The following is a 21212-nucleotide window of genomic DNA, read 5'->3' on the forward strand; positions in this document are numbered from 1 at the left end:
GAATCTCTAAAACTGAATTCATTCACTAAAAATTAATTTCAATACATGAGGTCTGTAAAGGAAAGAAGCCTGTGTTATAAACTGCAAACTTCCACTATAGCAACCAGGCCACCTCCAAAAAAAAAGAAAAAATACAAAGCCCATCTTTGCAGATGTCATCAATGGAGGGATAAAAAAAAAGAATGAAGTCTGACACTCTATAAAGAACTCATTCCTTGAAAAATACTTACAAGACAAGTGAATTTTAGTGTATTGCTCTAGCAGTTTGCTCTAACCAAGGAAGTAAAATTAAACTTGATAAGTGGCTTCTGGGCACCGTATGAAGCAGGTACTACATTAGAGGATGGTGCAGTAGGCTCAAGTTCCTCTACCCCTCCATCATTCCTGAAGATATTAGAGCAATCTCTCCCTGTAGCCACTCCTTGCCGTACCCCTTCATTCTCGACCCTTGCTCCCTCACCAAAATTTTGTTTGACTTCGCCCATTGATTGTGCATCATCTTGAAATCTGTCATGTTCTTCGGAAGAACCTTGCTGGCACACAGATGGAGCAGGAACAATATCAGAAACAAGGATCACAACTGCGGTAGAGCTTGATGAACCACTGACAGAAGATGAAGCTCCCACTGGTGGGCTAAATTTAAAAGACCCTTCATTTCCTAAACAACTTTGTGAACAATCCTCAATAGGACATCTTGCACTGATTGAACTATCCTCTAATTTAGCTTCCACTGCCAAAGGTGTATTCTTAGTCCCTGCCACAGAATCAAATTTTCTCAATTTATGGCATGTGATAGATTCATCTATTTTTCTCTTCTTTCCATCACCAGCTTCATCAACTTCAGCAGCAGCACCATTTTCCCTGGCTACTCTCTTCGGACGAGCAGGCCTAACTCCACCAGGAAAGACAAACAGCGGAATATTATTGCGTTTTATGTGACATACGCCAATCCACATCCCAGGCTTTTTAAAGGTGTACATCCCCACCATGTTCTTAAATTCCTCAACAGTAAACCTTATATCAAACGGTCCACCTTCCTGAGCACAAACACCTGGTTTCCGCTGCAAGCCCATAAAATAACAACGATGGAATCGTTTGGATTTGTCCAAACATTCACCAGGATGTGGGTGGCACTGTAGCATCCCTCTTGTATCTTTCTCAATCTTTGAAGTCAGCAAACGAAGCCGAGATTCAACCCATCCTTGCCAATTCATTAAATCAACATCCTTCCGAGCAGTAATATCTATCTGCAGATAGTTCTTATAGGCTTCAAAGAAAAGAAAACGCTCAAAAAGAGTATTCCAGCCAGTCACACTTGCATCCATTGCCTCACAAATATTGTTTCCCCTCTGAAATTCTTGCTGCATAATACACAGTGTACTTGAAGACACATTGTAACTGGAGTTGATGCAAGGATATACCGGTGTGATTATGGGCATTAAATCGTTCCTGTCTCTGAAATTTCTTCTAGGATCCCAAGACGGAAGCACCAAAGATCCTCCTTCAATGGGACATAGCAAAACAGGATTAGGCCACCGCCATTGGCTATACAGCTTGAAAAACCGAGAAACCAACAAACTAGGCAGTGCAGTTGGGTACAACTGGCATATCCGAGCAACCAGAATCGCCCAATTTATACCACCCAGAAACCCTGCAACATTCGAATAAACGCCACGCTGTTTAGCCCAATATCTTATGCATCTTAATGTCGTCTGAAAATTCTGGACATTAGGAACCATATGCAAGATCTTATCAGTAACTCTAGACCCATTAAGGCTAAGCACACTCTTCTCATCCAAATCTTGCAGCAAAGTTGGCACAGAAAGATCCAAATCATCAGGAATAACCCACAGCCCCAACTTTGCATAAAGAAGATCAATGGAAACCCCATCGAACTTAAACTTCATGACAGGAACATAAGCATCAGTGACAGGATGCAACTCTTGTACTTCAGGCAACTCAGCCAGCATCCTATGAAGCTCACCAAAGAAATCTTCCTCCCGAGTAACATGCCTCGGCCCAACACACAGCGTGTCAATATCTGCACCTGGGCCGTTCACACCCAACCGATAAGACCCAAATGTAAAGATAACAGCATTGGCTTCTTCCACCATCTCTTCATTATACCCCTTAGCCTCAGTAACCTTTTTGACCCATGCTTTCACAATTTGGTCCAACCTCCCCAGCACCTCCTGCCTTTTCAGAGATTCTTCACCACTTTCGTATAACCCTGCATTCTCCATAAACTTCTCTAATTCCCGGGTCCTACTCATATCCAATTCAGCAGGCTGAGCAGTCGAAATCGGTTCCCACATTCCAATCCTAGGAGGCGGCGGTGGCAGTTGATTCAATTTAGGCATTGCCATTATGAAGGTCTCTTTTCACAATATTGTAGTAACTAAAATTTACCCAAACAAGAAATAAGAAGGAAAAAACAATACTGAATATCGACAAAAAATTAACAAACGGCAGAAAATTCAATCAATATTCATTAATTTCATGAAAAAAAAAGCCTGTGGCCACAACAATGTAATACAATTCGCTTGGCGTATATTCAAGAATTACAGAGAAAATTAAAAACCCAGATACATATAAAAAGGGTACAACTATTATCGGTAGTCAAATTGATAGAAAAATTACAAAGAGATATAGAGGTATAATGAAAACCCTAAAAGTGGGTATGCTAAATACAAAATTGGGGTTTGATTAATAGTAATAGTAAGCAACTTACAAGCACCTTTGGATCTCTCAAGGAAAGGGCTTTGGGTCTCTCAAAAAAGGAAACCCTAATTGACAAACAAACAAAAGAAATCCCTCTTTCGCTGTGACAACTTGGAGATCAGAAATTCTTGTTCGGCTTCGATTGAATTCTAGGGTTTCCGTTTGCGTTTGAGTTGGAGCGAGAACTCCAAGCGATCAAGGAAGATGGAGACGTCAGCCGATTGTTGCTCTTTCACGCAGAGAGAGAGAGAGAGAAGGTCGGTGGAAGTGGAAATATCCCTCTTTATCACGTCAAATTAAAAAAATAAAAATCAAGGTCGGTGGAGTTAAATAAATTTTTTTTTTTAATCCTAGAAAACCCATTATAATAATTGTTCCCATTATTAATTAATAATTTCTAATAATTTAAGTAATTTTTTAATAAAAATTTAGACGATTAAATTGGTTTCTATTTTCTTCATTTATTAATCTATAGTATTATAATAATTTTAAATCTGATGTTTACTTATTAAAAAAGGGAGGGGAAAACTTTGGTAATAAGAATTGAAATTTTTGTGGCTCATTTTAGTCAAATTTGATATAATTAAGTATAATTGAAGAACTTATAGTAGTAAAGTCAAACATTTATATTTTTAATAAATTTATTAAAAGTGCTTTCAAATGTCTTTATAATAACATGTATTTTAATTAACTCAACTGATAAAATTTCTTATTGAATAAAAAATCTAGAATTCGACCCGACTTACACCAAAAATTTGTTTAGTGTCTTGGCTTGATGATAAAGAACAATCATCATGGAGCAAACACATCAGATTGTGAAATTCTATTGTACCTCTCAAAAAAAAAATCTTTACAAAAAAATTATTAGCATTGGACTTTAAATATTATGGTTAAACTTGGTATATATCATATTCATATAGATATAAGATAGGTATAATAAAAATAACTAGCCTCACACGTCCGTTATGCACATGCTTAAAGACATTTTTTTTTTTTAAATATATATTTTGAGATACTCTTTTTGTTCAAAATAAGTAAATGTAAGAATGTAAAAATGTTTTGAATGTTTAGATAGTTATTAATATCAATAAAAACATGCAATATGGAGTTAGGTATAGTTATGGTTGTGTTTGGGAACTTGAATTTGGATTTGGATTTTAAATTAATAGATTTTAAATCAAGAGATTTTAAATCCAAGCATTTTAAAGGTTTAAAATTTTGGAAGAATTTGTCAAATCCAAATTCTTAACCTTTTTAAAACTTTTCAAACAAGTTATTTGGATTCTAATCACCTAAATCCAAATCCAAATGCCCAAATCTTGTCATCCAAACATGCCATAAAAGTTTTTTTTACCAATTTGACTACTTAACCTTAAATTTTTTTTTTTTCCAAATTTTTTTTAACCATTTTTTAGGAAAAACAATTTGAACTAAGCAATAAGAATATTTTTTTGAAAATAGCAAAAAATAGATACCAAAGAATCTTATTCCAATTATATAAATTAATTATGATGAAAACAATGATGATGATGACGACATTATCAACAACAACTATCCTATTGCATGTGTTATGTATTTGTTGAGAGCTTTTTAATAATAATAATTAAAAAATAAAAATCATGGGTGTAGTATTCTAACTGTTTAGATGTTGAAGAGCTTTGAAATTTTTTAAAAGTAATTTAAATTATTAGTAGTTACAATTATGAATAAAATAAATGTGGTATGGGATTTGATGTATTGAAGGGATATTTTAGTTGGAATATTTTTTTTCCTTCTCTTTTATTTTATTCCATTTTTTTAATCATTTGTCAAAATACTTATATTGTCCTTCTGTTTTTTGAAATATCAAATAATTAAACAACAGGAGTTGTTTTGAGAATAGTGAAAAGTAGATGGCAAAGAATTTGAGTCTTATTATATATAGTAGAGATATATTTGTTCCTATATATTAAATTATTACATTATACCCCTTAGCCTCAGTAACCTTTTTGACCCATGCTTTCACAATTTGGTCCAACCTCCCCAGCACCTCCTGCCTTTTCAGAGATTCTTCACCACTTTCGTATAACCCTGCATTCTCCATAAACTTCTGTAATTCCCGGGTCCTACTCATATCCAATTCAGCAGGCTGAGCAGTCGAAATCGGTTCCCACATTCCAATCCTAGGAGGCGGCGGTAGCAGTTGATTCAATTTAGGCATTGCCATTATGAAGGTCTCTTTTCACAATATTGTTGTAACTAAAATTTACCCAAACAAGAAATAAGAAGGAAAAAAAAATACTGAATATCGACAAAAAATTAACAAACGGCAGAAAATTCAATCAATATTCATTAATTTCATGAAAAAAAAAAAGCCTGTGGCCACAACAATGTAATACAATTCGCTTGGCGTATATTCAAGAATTACAGAGAAAATTAAAAACCCAGATACATATAAAAAGGGTACAACTATTATCAGTAGTCAAATTGATAGAAAAATTACAAAGAGATATAGAGGTATAATGAAAACCCTAAAAGTGGGTATGCTAAATACAAAATTGGGGTTTGATTAATAGTAATAGTAAGCAACTTACAAGCACCTTTGGATCTCTCAAGGAAAGGGCTTTGGGTCTCTCAAAAAAGGAAACCCTAATTGACAAACAAACAAAAGAAATCCCTCTTTCGCTGTGACAACTTGGAGATCAGAAATTCTTGTTCGGCTTCGATTGAATTCTAGGGTTTCCGTTTGCGTTTGAGTTGGAGCGAGAACTCCAAGCGATCAAGGAAGATGGAGACGTCAGCCGATTGTTGCTCTTTCACGCAGAGAGAGAGAGAGAGAAATCTTTCTTCTTCTTCTTCGATTCAAATTCAGACCCAGAGAGAGAGACAGATAGAGAACGATTTGAAAATTGAAAACAGAAGGTGAGAACTCCGTTCGGTATTGGGAGTCCTTTTATTTTGATTGGGTCGGTGGAAGTGGAAATATCCCTCTTTATCACGTCAAATTAAAAAAATAAAAATCAAGGTCGGTGGAGTTAAATAAATTTTTTTTTTTAATCCTAGAAAACCCATTATAATAATTGTTCCCATTATTAATTAATAATTTCTAATAATTTAAGTAATTTTTTAATAAAAATTTAGACAATTAAATTGGTTTCTATTTTCTTCATTTATTAATCTATAGTATTATAATAATTTTAAATCTGATGTTTACTTGTTAAAAAAGGGAGGGGAAAACTTTGGTAATAAGAATTGAAATTTTTGTGGCTCATTTTAGTCAAATTTGATATAATTAAGTATAATTGAAGAACTTACAGTAGTAAAGTCAAACATTTATATTTTTAATAAATTTATTAAAAGTGCTTTCAAATGTCTTTATAATAACATATATTTTAATTAACTCAACTGATAAAATTTCTTATTGAATAAAAAATCTAGAATTCGACCCCACTTACACCAAAAATTTGTTTGGTGTCTTAGCTTGATGATAAAGAACAATCATCATGGAGCAAACACCACAAATTGTGAAATTCTATTGTACCTCTCAAAAAAAATCTTTACAAAAAAATTATTAACATTGGACTTTAAATATTATGGTTAAACTTGGTATATATCATATTCATATAGATATAAGATAGGTATAATAAAAATAACTAGCCTCACACGTCCGTTATGCACATGCTTAAAGACATTTTTTTTTTTAAATATATATTGTGAGATACTCTTTTTGTTCAAAATAAGTAAATGTATGAATGTGAAAATGTCTAGATTTTAATGCTTAAAGAGATTTTTATTTTATTTTAAAAAAAAAAATCTATTGTGAGATTCTCTTTTTATTCAAAATAAGTAAATGTAAGAATGCAAAAAGGTTTTGAATGTTTAGATAGTTATTAATATCAATAAAAACATGCAATATGGAGTTAGGTATAGTTATGGTTGTGTTTGGGAACTTGAATTTGGATTTGGATATTAAATTAATAGATTTTAAATCAAGAGATTTTAAATCCAAGCATTTTAAAGGTTTAAAATTTTGGATGGATTTGTCAAATCCAAATTCTTAACCTTTTTAAAATTTTTCAAACAAGTTATTTGGATTCTAATCACCTAAATCCAAATCCAAATGCCCAAATCTTGTCATCCAAACATACCATAAAAGTTTTTTTTACCAATTTGACTACTTAACCTTAAATTTTTTTTTTTTTCAAATTTTATTTTAACCATTTTTTAGGAAAAACAATTTGAACTAAGCAATAAGATTTTTTTTTTTTTTTAAAATAGCAAAAAATAGATACCAAAGAATCTTATTCCAATTATATAAATTAATTATGATGAAAACAATGATGATGATGACGACATTATCAACAACAACTATCCTATTGCATGTGTTATGTATTTGTTGAGAGCTTTTTAATAATAATAATTAAAAAATAAAAATCATGGGTGTAATATTCTAACTGTTTAGATGTTGAAGAGCTTTGAAATTTTTTAAAAGAAATTTAAATTATTAGTAGTTACAATTATGAATAAAATAAATGTGGTATGGGATTTGATGTATTGAAGGGATATTTTAGTTGGAATATCTTTTTTCCTTCTCTTTTATTTTATTCCATTTTTTTAATCATTTGTCAAAATACTTATATTGTCCTTCTGTTTTTTGAAATATCAAATAATTAAACAACAGGAGTTGTTTTGAGAATAGTGAAAAGTAGATGGCAAAGAATTTGAGTCTTATTATATATAGTAGAGATATATTTGTTCCTATATATTAAATTATTAATTGAAAATTCCTAATCATGTAAGTACATTTTTTAAAGGATTAATAGGTTTATATTCTCTTATTTTTAGTCATCCAAAGTATTATATTATTGTTTTTCTAGAATAATATTTAAAAGTCATATATAGTTATAAAAATTGAAATTTTTTGTATTAAATATTTTTTATTTAAATTTTTTAGAAAGATTGACAATTTTTTGCTCGTATTTCTACAAACTGATATAATGTATTTAGTGAAGTAATAAAAGAACAACTTTTAGATTTACAAATAAATCTTTTGGAATTGTCTTTCTAATATCTTTCTAATAAACTATTGGCTTAGAATTTGAATTGTATAATCCCAAATTATTAGATTTAATTTAATTTTTTTTTTAAGAAGATATTAGGCTAAAGCTTGGTATATCAATTTTGTATCTTTTTTGTGTTTTTTTTTTTTTTTTGGAGTTATCAATGTACCATCACTCATCATTTAAATTACATTTTAATATGGTTTAATTAAAAGCATCCACTCATCCACCCTAAAGTGATGATGTGTGCCGGGATATAGCAAATCATTTTCGATTTAGGATGTTGTTTAAAATTTTGAATTATAGGGTGCACATTGCAAATATCCTATAATTATGATGGATGACTACAATTATCCCAATTTTATTCTTAAGGAAAAAAAATATTCATATTTTTAGGGTTGGGTTGCGCTTTTTTCTTTTTTTTTTTTTTCCTTTTCCACTTGACCCTAAAATAATGGTTTTAAAGACCAGTATGATCAAAGAACCGATTTTGGTCCTAGTTTTCGATTTTTACCAAATTTGACTAGTTTACCAAACCAAATTGGTTTTCGATTGAACCGACTAGTCCAATCCTGTTTTTAAAACAAAGCCTAAAATCATTGAGGTGTTAAATTTCAAGTGTTGAAAAATTGGTAATATACTTTATAAGATTGAACTTTTTTACATAATATCATATTTTCCATGACATTTAGATATATGTGTTTGTATTATGCTATGTAATGAAATATTTAACAGAAAATTAGAGTATTATTAGTACTTACATAATATCATATTGTGGGTACCTTAGGCATGCAAGGCAACGTCCTAGGCATGCTTGGCAACGTCCTAAGCCGTCCTTGGCATGCTTTGCAACGTCCTAGGCATGCATGGCAACGTCCTATGCATGCTTGGCAACGTCCTCGGACGGAGTCTTAGGAGTCCTACATCAAAGGAAAACCCACCCCCCCCCTCCCACTTGCTTCCTTATAAGCTCTGAAGCGAAGAAAGTAATGTACCATCAGTTTAGTTATTTGGCCCTTTTATTGTGGGTACCTTAGGCATGCAAGGCAACGTCCTGGGCATGCATGGCAACGTCCCTTTTATTGTGGGTACCTTAGGCATGCTTGGCAACGTCCTAGGCCGTCCTCAATATGCTTTGCAACATCTTAGGCATGCATGGCAACGTCCTAGGCATGTTAGGCAACGTCCTCGGACGGAGTTTTATAAACTGATGGTACACTACTTCCTTCGCTTCAGAGCTTATAAGGCAGCAAGTGAGAGGTTTTCCTTCATGTGTGGGACTCCTAGGACTCCGTCCGAGGAATTGCCAAGCATGCTAGGACGTTGCATGCATGCCTAGGACGTTGCAAAGCATGCCAGAGACAGCCTAGGAGTTGTCATGCATGCCTAGGACATTGTCTGCATGCCTAAGGTACCCACAATAAAAGAATACTAAACTGATGGTACACTACTTCCTTCGCTTAGAGCTTATAAGAGCAAGTAGGGGAGTTTTCCCTAATATAGGACTCTAGAACTCCGTTCAGAACGTTGCCAAGTATGCCTAGGACATTGCATGCATACCTAGGACTTACCAAGCATGCCTAGGACGTTGCCTTACATGCTAAGGTACCCACAATAAAAGGGCGGCCTAGACGTTGCCAAGCATGCCTAGGACGTTGCCTTGCATGCCTAAAGTAGCGCACACATATTTTCCATGACATTTAAATATAGGGGTTAGTATTATGCTATGTAGTGAAATATTTAACAGAAAATTAGAGTATCATTAGTATTTTCGTCATAATAAATTAATTAATAGGTTGTATTTATCTTACTAGGGATTTTTTTTTTTTTTTAAAATTACAAGAATCTTTTAGGCAAATAAAAAGAAATACCACAGAAATAACCGTTGTACATCATATGAAGGGGCTTCTAATTATAGATAAAATCACAAGAAAATTCTATTGCACTGGATTTCACAATCTAATTAAGGTTCTACATTTCAACTTCAGTGAATGCAATCAGCTAAAATTAAAGAGTAAAACAAACACGCTCATTTTAAGCTAACATCTTCACGTTCATAACAAGCACATCAGTGATATGAACCACAGAAATTGGTCAGCATGTCCACCAAAAAATTGTTCACTGAGTAACTGAATCTGAGCCAAGTGCTTCCTCCCATTAAAGTGAGAAACCAAGTTGTTTCTCCGGTGCAGCTTATATTACAAATGTTGCACCTTAAAGTGGATTCTTTCACACTAACAACTTCTTTCTTCTGTCTGGTCCATTGTTGAAACTCTCTTTTCTAGATCCTCTTTTTTGAGCTGATCAGATTTCTTTCAGTTGAAGCCAAAACACTCTTTGGCGGCCTTGCTGTTTCTCTTCTTGATTTGTACTAGTTCTCTGCTTCACTCCTTTGGTGGACACAATCTTTAACAGCTCCTCAACTGGCTGCTCAGTTTTCTTTGCAGTTGAAGCTGAGACCATGTTTGGCTGGTTCTTTGCTTTGAATGCCTTGTAAGCGCCTTGTGTTTCTTTCCTTGAAGGTGTGAATTTAAGTTTTTCTCACTTTAGTAGTTAGCTGACATATATCACAAGTCCACTCCTTTCGGACTTCCTTAGGCATGGGGGAATCATGAGGTTCTCTAGCTGTTGCAACTGCCTCTGCTGGTCCTTTAATCTCCTTACTGGCTGAAATTTTGTTCTCAGTTTGATCAAAGTTAGGCTCTGCTGAACGACCTGAAAATGCGGTGAAGACATAAATTAGAAGCAAAACTGTTGTTTTGTATTACCACCCTATTTGTGAGAAAGGCATGAGAATTTATCTTCCAAAAAGAGAACAAGAATGAAACATCCTTTGATTCATAATCAACTTTATAAAGACCTCTCATTTCAAACATAAAATGTACAATGGTGGGAACTCAATAACAACAAATGGTAGGAAAAATTTCATTCCTTTTGAGGCAAGATTCATAACAGGATTATGATTCTGATCAACCAATGGTATACTAAACTTATACTAGGTCAAAACATGAGGCACCAAAAATGTCATTTTATTTTCTAGTCTGTTATGTTCATTGCCACCTTCTAGTTTCCCACACAAGCCAAGCAACTGCCAAGATTGCCAACCACTCACATCATTAACCAACAATTTTAAGAATTCAATGAACGATTCCCCTGCAAAATAATCATTTTGATATCCTTCTCAAAAAGATTAGGTTTTCCACACAAAATTTGCATAAAGTTCACCAATAAACTTCCTCATAAATATAATAAGAAATCTTAACCACATGGCCGCAGGAACTTCCTTTTTCTCTGTTACTTCCACAGCTCTATAGTCCTTCTGCGCAATGTTAGGCTATTTGCAATTTGACTGCATCAAGAGACAGCAGTGGAGATTAGCTCTTCTAGAAAGAAGTAAATAAAATTGTTATTTCTCATTAGAACATACTTCACAGCTCTTTTTCTTCAATAATTATATATTAATTTATGTCAGGAAAAAAAAACGGTCATATGATTGCTGAAATAGTGAACATTCTATTGATAAGATTCTTCCAACACTTGTTGTGATAAAAGCTGTGTCCATAGACTAGTTAGTAATTACATTTCTACACTGCACCCATTCTTATTGCTTTTTCTTTTTTACTTAATTAAAAAAACACCCCTACCATGTAAAAGTCCCTTTCTTTAATACTGTATGATAAGGAATCCATATTACTCATGATTCCCGTAGGGCAACATGGAAGTGCCTCAAAATTAGTTTTGGAGGAGCTCCAGATTGAGGAAGTTCATATCATTATTGGAGGCACAGTATTAGTTTCAAATGGCTTGAGCAACCTAAAACTTAGGCTTTTCCTCATTCTAATCTATGATTTCCTTTTTCTTCTTTTCCTAAATTTTTTTTTTTTTTTTTTTTGTGTGTGGATAATCTGCCATTTTATTCTAAAACAAAACAACCCCAGAGGGCCATACAAAAGAGCCTAGGACAAAGGTTTGCTCGCTCAGAGTTAATTACATCAGAAAGAACAGCAGGGGCTGAGCCCAATACAAAATAGTTAGCTACTCTATTAGTAAGAGACCATGAAGCCAGTACATGGGCTGCCAAGTTAGCTTCTCTTGGGGTCCACTCGAATTCTAAAGAATTAACCCTATGAGCTAAAGACAAGAGTGTCAGCAATCAGCACCTCAATTATCCATGGAGGCCTAGAGCTTGATTCTAACATGGCTTCAATGCATACCTTGGCATCACTTTCTACAATGGTCTTGTGAATGTTATGGGTTACTAGCGGGGGGACAGCCCAGTTGATTGCTTCAGTTTCGGCTTGGACAGGGATGTTGGTTTCCACTCTTTTGGACATAGTAATACCAATGTCCCTCTACAGTCTCTGGCAACAATTGCAAGATAGGCTTTGTCTTGGCCAATTGCAGTGTCACAGTTGATCTTTATGGCGCCTTCTGGTGGACTAGATCATTTAACATCCCTTAATTTAGGAATTGCCAAAGAAGATTCTGGGAATGCACTCGTATTCTTTCATCCTACTTATTATCTGCCATAGAGATTTCTGGATGTTCATCTCAACTTTCTCAAAAAGATCCAAATTCCTTGATCTCCAAAATACATTCTAGAGTTAGTGACCTGAATAATAGGAAAGCTTGCCTTTCAATGTCCAAAGGAATAACAGTAGAATTAGGGAATAACAATAGATCAATGAGTTGTCAAGTGGACGTGAGATGTAGTTCATGAGGGTTGAGTCCCCAATTACTACCAAACCATAGTGCTCTGGCTGCTTGGCAGTGGATGAAGATATGGACTGAAGTTTGAGGAGATTCACCACATAGTGGACAAGCTGGGTCAATGTCTGGGTTGAACCTCAAAATGGCATCCTTTGTGGAATTATTCCAGAGGCAATTACAAAAGAACGATACAAAAGAAACATTATAATGAAAGGCAAAGCACCCAACTCGCGAGATACTGACATTGAAACCAACCCCGTTGATCCTTTTTCAACCTCCTAATCTCCTCATCTGTATAGATCACCTGCCATGTAAACTTGGGTTGATTAACATCCATGGAGGTTTTGGGGTCACCTTCAGAAACCACGACAAGCCATCATTCCTCCCTTGCTAGCTAAGCAGCCCATCTACTACTGTTCTCAACTTATGCTAGTTCGGTTCACATGGACGATTCTGAGTAAAAGTTTACCTCATTAACTTTGCCGGGCAAAACATGTGTAGAACACAAAGGCAGTTCTCGTTTGTGTAATAATATTTATCATTCCAATCACATTTCATTAGGTTTTAAAATAACAAGGACATCTGGGTAATAGGAATTATATCATTCCCCAGCTTTACATCAAAGCAATGTTTATGTGTGCAAAGCAACAATGGAATCAAAAGTTTAAACAGTTCACTCTCTCTTTCCATGGCTCTTGCAGTGCTTCTCCTGTCATTCCACTTTCATAGCAAAGTCACCCGTAGCTAGGAAATGGCGAGTAGGGCAGGGTGGCAAAATCAACCAGATTTTCAAAGCCAACAGAAATTACACGGACCATAACCTTACATAATTAAGTTCAACCTTGCTCCTTAATGCTGGAAATGCTTCAACGTCTAAAGTATCTGAGGATTTCTCCTTTTTAAGGACAACAAAGGCAGGTAATGTCCTTAAAAGGTGTTTGGAGCTGGGATGGAAGGGGCTCATCCACCTGGAGTTTGGAGCATATCAAGAGCGACTAATTGCACAGTAATGTACACACCTGTGGTTGAGATATTCCTCATCAGACAAAATGGGCCACCAATTGCCTACACAGGTGCCTTTGTTTTTACTCCACATGGTTAGGGCTAGATGTATGCTGTAAGCTTGTAGGGTTGTAACAGTTGTTGACTACATGGAGGCATTGCACTGTTTGTACAAAAGAAAATTGCCAACAAAATAAGAAAATATAAAAGGAATACATAATGAGCCAACAAATCCATACTCCAAGAATTTTTTTTTTTTTTAAACGATAAACAAATCACTAAAACTCTGTAAAGGTTGCAGGACAGGAAACCAAGGAATCTTAGATTATATTTCTGCATTCCGATATGTGAGCAACTATAATTTTTTCCCTCATTGAAAAAGAAGATCAGAATCTTAAGCTATTTGAGGAAATAAGGCATATCACACCACATTAGTATAGTCAACATCTTGAACATTGACAAGCAATTGAATTCTACTACCAAGTTCTAATCCAACTACGTACATGGTATTGCTCATCTCCAAAAAAATAAAAAAAAATAAAAAAGATACATAGTATTGCATAGCTGAATCCGAGGCTTCATCTATCTATTCACTTCTTCTTTTTTCATTTTTTCTTTCATTTTCTTTTTTTTCAAGATGTCGACAAATTTTTCCTAATTGATGTCCTCAGCGTTGTCAATATTATTCTTCAGCAGCTTCTTAAAATGATTGCACCACCACAGCTACAAAAACAATTGACTACAGGAAATCCTTAAAGCATAATAGTCAGAACTAGCAATCATACCTATGAAACTTATAGCCTAGAGAGCTGGTTTAAACCTTAAATCTATGCGCAAACAAATGGAGCTCACACACAAAAACCACTATTAGCACCAGTGGCACCAAAGATTTGTGCAGAGCTTAGACTGACACATTGACTACCTAAAGTATGAAATGCCATCAAACAACAACTTACCAAACAGATGTTTAGGAAGCTGAAAAATTCATTTAAAACCTTAGCTGGCCATTGAAAACTAAAATTTGCCATTTCAAATGCAGGCTACCTGTCTGTAAGTGAACAGTGGATTTGAGGTGGGACTTGCATTTCTCAAAAACTCCAGCAAGTGAAATTTACTAAATGAGGAGCCAAATCATATGCAATCTCCACACCAGGAATGTTGTGTCACAACTCACAGGGGTAGTGAAATGCATTAACTCCAAACATTACTCGGTTTCTGAAGGCAAAGCAGCAATTGAGACAATCTTGGCAACCATTCAGCATTACACAATACCCATGTTTTAAATTTAGAGAATTTTATGCTTTCTAACAACCAAACTTTATTACAACAGTGAAAATAAGCTCGAACTAAGCGAATATAATTCAATGAAAATCTGGAATATATGATTATGATAATTCCAAGTCAACCACCAAAACTATCAAAGATTCAAAATTTCCCTAAATATCAGTATGCTCTGATATCAAATAGAGGCGAACAGAAAAGAAACCCTCGAAAACGATCCAAAAGTCTGGCCTTACCTGTTGAGAAAGACTCCAAAACGTATGTGAAGATGGAGAAAGTGTAAAAGAACGAAGCCATGGAAGAATTCACAAACGGGTTTGGGAAATTTTGGGTAAGAAAAAAATTTGGACCATTTCTCGATTTATGCGTGTCATCCTTGCGCAGGGGCCATGCTAATCTTCTCTGTATCGTTCCAATTTTATCGGATGTCCCCGAAGGGACAAGCCTTGTACTATCGCTCTTGATTATAAACATAGATAGCTTCGCGTAACTAGACGATGTGGGATTAGCTAGCTCTCAACGAGAACTCCCAAATTAGTTAGCTTTTGGTTTTTCACACGTGTCAGCGTGACATCGTTGGGTTATCAGTTACGTATTCTGTGCAATATATATATATATATATATTAAGTATCGTGTTTGTTTGAGAATAGTTTATTTAGTTGAAATTAAAAAAATTTTATTCAAAATACTGTAAATAAAGATAAAAGTTAATTGAACAATACAATAGGATTCATGAATAGTACTAAAAAGTGTAATAAAACTCATAAATAATAGCAAAAATAAACTAAAATTATAAATAACCTGAAACTTTCTACTTGTTCTAAACACACTGACCTCTTTATTTGGATTTTTTTGGCTTTTAAGAGCATTTATATCATTCTATCTAAAATTGTCTATTTTACACTAATAAACTACTTTTTCTACTTTACAAAAGTAACTTGCAAAAACATATGCATTAAATCATCTATTATATAATATATTTTCTTTAAATAATCATTTATTTTTATTATTATTATTATTTCACCTACCAACTACGCGCCGGCCAAGGATGGACCTACAGTATATGTGTTGAAATTTTAAATTTTCGTCCAAATTCCACCCTAAATTAAATAAATAAAAAATAAAAACCGGTATACGAATGCAATATGAACAAATAACTGACAAACTCATCCAAAAAATAAAATAAAATAACCGACAAACTAAAAATTACAAAATAAAAATAAATAAGGACTGAAATCCTAAATTACAATTCTCAAATTTTTGCCCTAACCTCACTCTTCCTCCACTCAACCTCATCAACACCTCCATCACTGTTGCTATTGCTGGTCTTTTCCTTAGATCAGATCTGGTGTTGCTGCAACTGCTCCTCCTCAGATCCTTGATCATAGTCACACACGAGTCTGGTAAATCTAAGAAATTTCTCTCCTCTCTCAAGTTCATATTTTTTGTTTTTTTGTTTTTACTATATTGCTCTGCCTTAGCCAGTTAGCCCTCTACCCTCTGCCCTCTGCGTTTTATTATGAACTATGGTGTGTTGACTATTGTGTTTGTGAGTTGTGGCTTTTTATGGACTGGTGTGTTGTGTGGATCGTAGACTAGTTTGTGACTTTGTATTGACTACTGTGTAATTGTGGTTTTTTGTGTGGATCAATCACCTGTGTTTGAATGTTTCAATGTTCGTAACTTTTTTTTATTTTGGTTTTATCTATAAAGAAATAAAGTGGGACCACTAGGATAGTAGGATGTGAGTACTGAATTGTGATAGTGAATTTGTGAGACTAGCCATTAGTAGTGATTGTTTTGTGCATATTGTGATTGTGAATTTGTGAGACTAGTCTTTGGTAAGTCATAAGTGATTTTTTTGTATGTTATTCTTTGTCGACATTTTTATAATATTAAATGTTTAAGAAACACTTATTTTATATGTAGTATTTTGTTGAATATGAAATAGATGTTAGTTTTTATTTTCATAAATAAATAAATAAAATGTTTTAAGCTTTGCCCCCCCCCCCCAGGTTTGAATCCTGATTCCATCCCTGCCACCGGCCACCACACACATGGTCTCTCTCTCTCTCTCTCTCTCTCTCTCTCTCTCTCTCAAAATTGAGAATCGGCTAGAAGTTCAGATATAGAAAACTCTAGAGTAAATAGAAATCGAGCATCATCAGACAAGATTCATAGGCTAACTGTTCTAATATGATTCAGAATCTGTGCTAAGGAGAACTAATGTTCTTTGTAGATTTCCTCCCTGTGATCATTAATTTTTCCCTATTTTGATTGATATCACCCCATTACTCTAGATACCTATACAAAAATGTTCAAACGGCAGGGACCCACACACTCAATTGAATTAATTTTAGGCAAAGACTTACTAATATATTCCTGTGTTGGCCTGCATATCTCGAAATCAATCTTGCAAGTCATTACTCATATGGTTCCCTAGAAGCAGATAAAAACAAAAGCATTCAATATTTTATTCTAGCTTATCTAAAAGAAAAAATAAAGAAAAATATTTTTTCCTTCATTGTGTATTATCAGCAATGCAATTACATAATCAACATTGAAGAGCTTTATGTGTAAATTAAATTTTACAACCACAAAATAGGATTTTTGACATCAAAGAAAATCTGCAATTATGATGCTTCAAAACTTCAAAAGTAATTGCTAGTCATAAATTTTTGAGCAAAACTTAGATACAGTAGTTAGGTGTTGTTCCTTAGATTCTCCTTTTAAGATTCTGCCATGTGAATTTTTTCTCATGAGATAAAGTGTATTTTTTAATTAAAGCCACTTGAACCTAAGGACAACACCTAAGGTACTAAACCTAAGTTTTGTCCTAAATTTTTCGTGGTACAAAAAAATGTCAAGCAAACTCTTTCATACACATGAATTCATTAGTGTAAACTAAATTATACTTGTCAAGAAACATGGAGTAATAAATTAAATTAAAAAAATGATGCCAAAAACCTAAAAATATTTTGAGCAGAAAACATGTCCAGTCAGTGGAACTCTTAGCTCCTGGGTTCTTTTAATGCCTGACAATTTGAATTCCAACTGTACAACTTCTGTGTCATTTGGTACTGTGCATCTGCAGACTCATTGAGTAAACCAAGTAACCCATCATATTGAAAATGGTTCTCCTGTTGTTTTAGGTACCTCTCCTGGCAATGTTGGAAGAGTATCATATGTTCAGGCTGGAAAAAGAAGAGGAGAAGCAAAGACAAAGGGTTAGTATAATATGGCAATGCAAACACAATTTTCATGTTTTTCATTCTTTTGCTTATCAAGTTCTGTATTCTTGAAAGTAAATATTACAGTCTTCTTTCTATGGTGGAGCTCTCCTGTAAAACATTCTAAACACTAAATATATGCATGTACCAATACTCACATAGAACAGTATATTCTTACCTACTCTCTGATATGGTCTTTGTCACGCAGGAAAATAAGAAGGTACAAAGCCAAGTAGTAGTTGAGCAAGAGAATGTGTTTGTGTCCAGGCCAGGTACCAGCAGCCGACGTCTTTCAAATGGGAGCCTGAACGGAGGATTTACTAATGCTGTGCCTTTAAACAGAAGGGTTTCTCTGGGCATTCAACACTTGGGATCAAATAGCATTAATTCAGCAACACAAGGCATATCGTTCATAAAAGAAGGAAGGAAAGTACAAGGTGAAAGGATGTTTGCTCGACCAAGCCTTGCTCATCTTAGAGATGAAACAGCTTCAGTGGTGTCAACCTTTTCAGGCCCATTATCTCCTTGAATTTTGAGTCAGATTTGTAGACCTTCATGCGTGATGAGGTAGAAGAGATTTGAGAAAGTTTCTTTTCTGAAAAAAATAATAAATCCTGCAGACAGATTAATCCAAAATATTGCCATGTATTTATCTATTTCTCTGAACTATCTGCCTTGTCTAGGAGCTCAAGACAAAAGGTGATTCTAAGGGCAAATGTAATAAGTTTTAGGGCCATTGTATTCTCACTTCAAGTACAACTGATGTACATTTTGCAGTTAGATGTATCAATAAAATTGTGTTTTTAAGTTCTGTCAACCTCTAAATCTTCACAGTAATTGATTGTGAAGACACGCTATCAAACTAAACGATAGATTGATGGTATGAAAACACTTCCTGATGTCAAATTCCAAAAACCAATGGGGCTCACCACTCTTCTAGGACCATGCCACAGTAAGAGCTTCCTCTCAAGCACCTAGCTTTTAGACCAAACAATAGCGAACCCAAGATCCCAACAGCAGTCCTAAGTGGGAGAAAGAGATGCAGCATTTGACATGAACTTTGATCTTCCTTCTTTATCGGCCATAGCAAAGCTATTATGTACAGTCTTCATTTCTTTGTGAAGGCAAGGAAAGTCATTTAAACTCCATATTTTTTATTCATTTAGGCTTTGAGAAGACAATTGACAAGCAGCTCTCCAACTGTGTTAAACTGGCACTCTTTATAATAGCATCAGTGTGAATAAAGTAAAGACTAAGTAAATAAAGGATATCAGTTATACAGTTATACAGTTATATAATTACATTTTGTATTTGTGAAGAACTTCATTTTGTCTTTATATATAAGCAACTATCCTCCAACATTGCTTGAAGAATTTCCTGCAAGAGAATTCATCTTAAAGCTTGGATCTTGAAAAAGAAAAATAATAGCACCATAAATGTAATCTAGTATTCTGCTACCATGAGATCTTAACAAGCTTATAAGCATCTTGAGTCTTGAGACATAGACTCCCAATGAGGCAAGCCTCACCACATGATATTGATATAACGTGCACCAATGGAAAGCCAACAAGCATAAATCTGCTACTGCTCTTGCATTAAGTGGACCGTGTCCAATCTATATGAAAATAAAATAAAATAGAGCCATGTTGTAGCTCTTCTTTTTCCTCTTTTAGGTAAACAAGGAAGGGAGGACAAAACTTGAACAAGATGTGCAACTGAAGGAGACTTGATCAAAGTCTGTGGTACTACCACTGTACCACAAACAAACCTTACGGAGTCCAGTTGGCATCATAAAATTCATTTATGGCTCCTTCAAGAATTACACTCTGCTTGTCTCAATATAATACTTTCAAAATTTTCTTGGCTATGGCAATAATTTGTGTAACGATTTAATCTTTAAGAAATAATAGTGATTTACATCTGTCCTGGTTGCATAGGTTATTGCTGTAGCATATTAGCATCTCTGCTGAAAGGAGACAAGGTCCAAGGGGTTCACCAAACAGGCATGCAAGATCATATCTGGGACTTACCCCACCATCTGTGCACATACAAACTGACAAGAGAGAAAGGGAAGTACAGCACCCAAACTCTAAAGAAAAGGGCAAGTAATACAGAAAGCAGCACAGGAGCTGATATATACGATATATTACTTGAAACCAAGTCAAAAGAAAAACAATTTTGCATTGCATCATCTGAAAAACATACATGGAATTGAAACAAGTAGTGCTGCCCCATTGTCATTACCCTTCACTGAAGTGCTTATATTGAAAGCTGCACACTAATAATTAATTACACAGAGACCAAAGAAAACAACAGATATAATGCAAGAACAGTAAGGTAGCAACCAAAATATGATTATTTTAGGCTTTTAGCTCCTACCTTTAAAGAAGCACTGCACATTTATAAATTGACCTCTTTTATATAAAATGACATGTTATTTCACATATCTTCCTACTACACAGTAAACATATATTATCATGAAATATGCAGCAACGTTGGCAATTGATACTTTTTACTTCTTGTCTCTTCTGCAATTTTTGAATGGCATTTCTGGATCTAGTGCATCAAGTAATAATGAGAATGTTGGGAATACAGTTGTTCTTTGACCTTAGGGTTTGCAGACAACCAGTAAGAAATCTCTTTAGATTTGACCACCTCCTTCTTGTTCAATGATTCCAGCAAGGCACAAACTGGTTCCCACTGTTCAGAGCGTTTGGAACGAGGTTGCAGATGGTTAACTTGGTTACCACGTTTTCCTGCCACATTAAAAGCAAAAGAAAATGATTACTGATAATCTGGTCAAATCTTCTAACAACAGATACAGATTCTGATTAATAATCTTTTATAATTTACAACAGATGCAACACTAGATGATTCAGAATTTCAGTGACTAGGGCAAGATGAAAATTAATAACTTAAACTACCATATCTTCCTCTAGATTTTAACTGATGCAGATACAGATACAGCCAGAATAAGCAAGGACCAGAATTCTTATTTGAGCTACACCTTCTTTAAATTCATATTGGAAGTCAATCCCAGGTGATCGAAGCCTGGAGGCTGGAGCAATGACACAGCCAGGGAGGTTAATGGGAGACTATTTTGAAAATCCTACAAGCAACAAACCAACCTCAAAATCTCAGACATCCATTGCTAATTAGCTTTCACAGTTCAAAACTTAGCTCTCAAATCAGATATACAATATCATTCTTTGAACCCACCAAACTTATT

The 21212-nt window shown here is 34.4% G+C and overlaps 1 protein-coding gene, 1 long non-coding RNA gene and 2 other non-coding genes across 5 annotated transcripts; 1 reads left to right on the forward strand and 3 right to left on the reverse strand.

The window, feature by feature from the left end:
* On the reverse strand, positions 1–2971 carry LOC112022842 (nuclear poly(A) polymerase 1-like). The gene has a single exon (XM_024055468.2). The coding sequence runs from the start codon at positions 2364–2366 to the stop codon at positions 258–260; it is 2109 nt and encodes a 702-aa protein (XP_023911236.2). The 5' UTR covers positions 2367–2971; the 3' UTR covers positions 1–257.
* Positions 2972–9672: 6701 nt separating this feature from the next.
* LOC112011644 (uncharacterized) lies at positions 9673–15265 on the reverse strand. 2 transcript variants are annotated; one of them, XR_010632774.1, is made up of 3 exons: positions 14990–15265; positions 11921–13635; positions 9673–11109 (listed from the first exon to the last, which is right to left on the reverse strand). It is a non-coding gene; the product is annotated as an uncharacterized LOC112011644 (long non-coding RNA). The 2 variants fall into 2 exon arrangements; XR_002882869.2 differs by having other exon boundaries at positions 11975–13635; positions 14990–15264.
* LOC112011684 (U6 spliceosomal RNA) lies at positions 15092–15194 on the reverse strand. The gene has a single exon (XR_002882881.1). It is a non-coding gene; the product is annotated as a U6 spliceosomal RNA (small nuclear RNA).
* Positions 15266–17542: 2277 nt separating the features above from the next.
* LOC112011640 (uncharacterized) lies at positions 17543–18794 on the forward strand. The gene is made up of 2 exons (XR_010632775.1): positions 17543–17980; positions 18192–18794. It is a non-coding gene; the product is annotated as an uncharacterized LOC112011640 (transcript).
* The last annotated feature ends 2418 nt before the right edge of the window (positions 18795–21212 follow it).

The sequence above is a fragment of the Quercus suber genome, unplaced genomic scaffold, assembly GCF_002906115.3.
Source record: "Quercus suber isolate HL8 unplaced genomic scaffold, Cork oak 2.0 scaffold_317, whole genome shotgun sequence".
In the NCBI taxonomy this organism is placed as follows: domain Eukaryota; kingdom Viridiplantae; phylum Streptophyta; class Magnoliopsida; order Fagales; family Fagaceae; genus Quercus; species Quercus suber.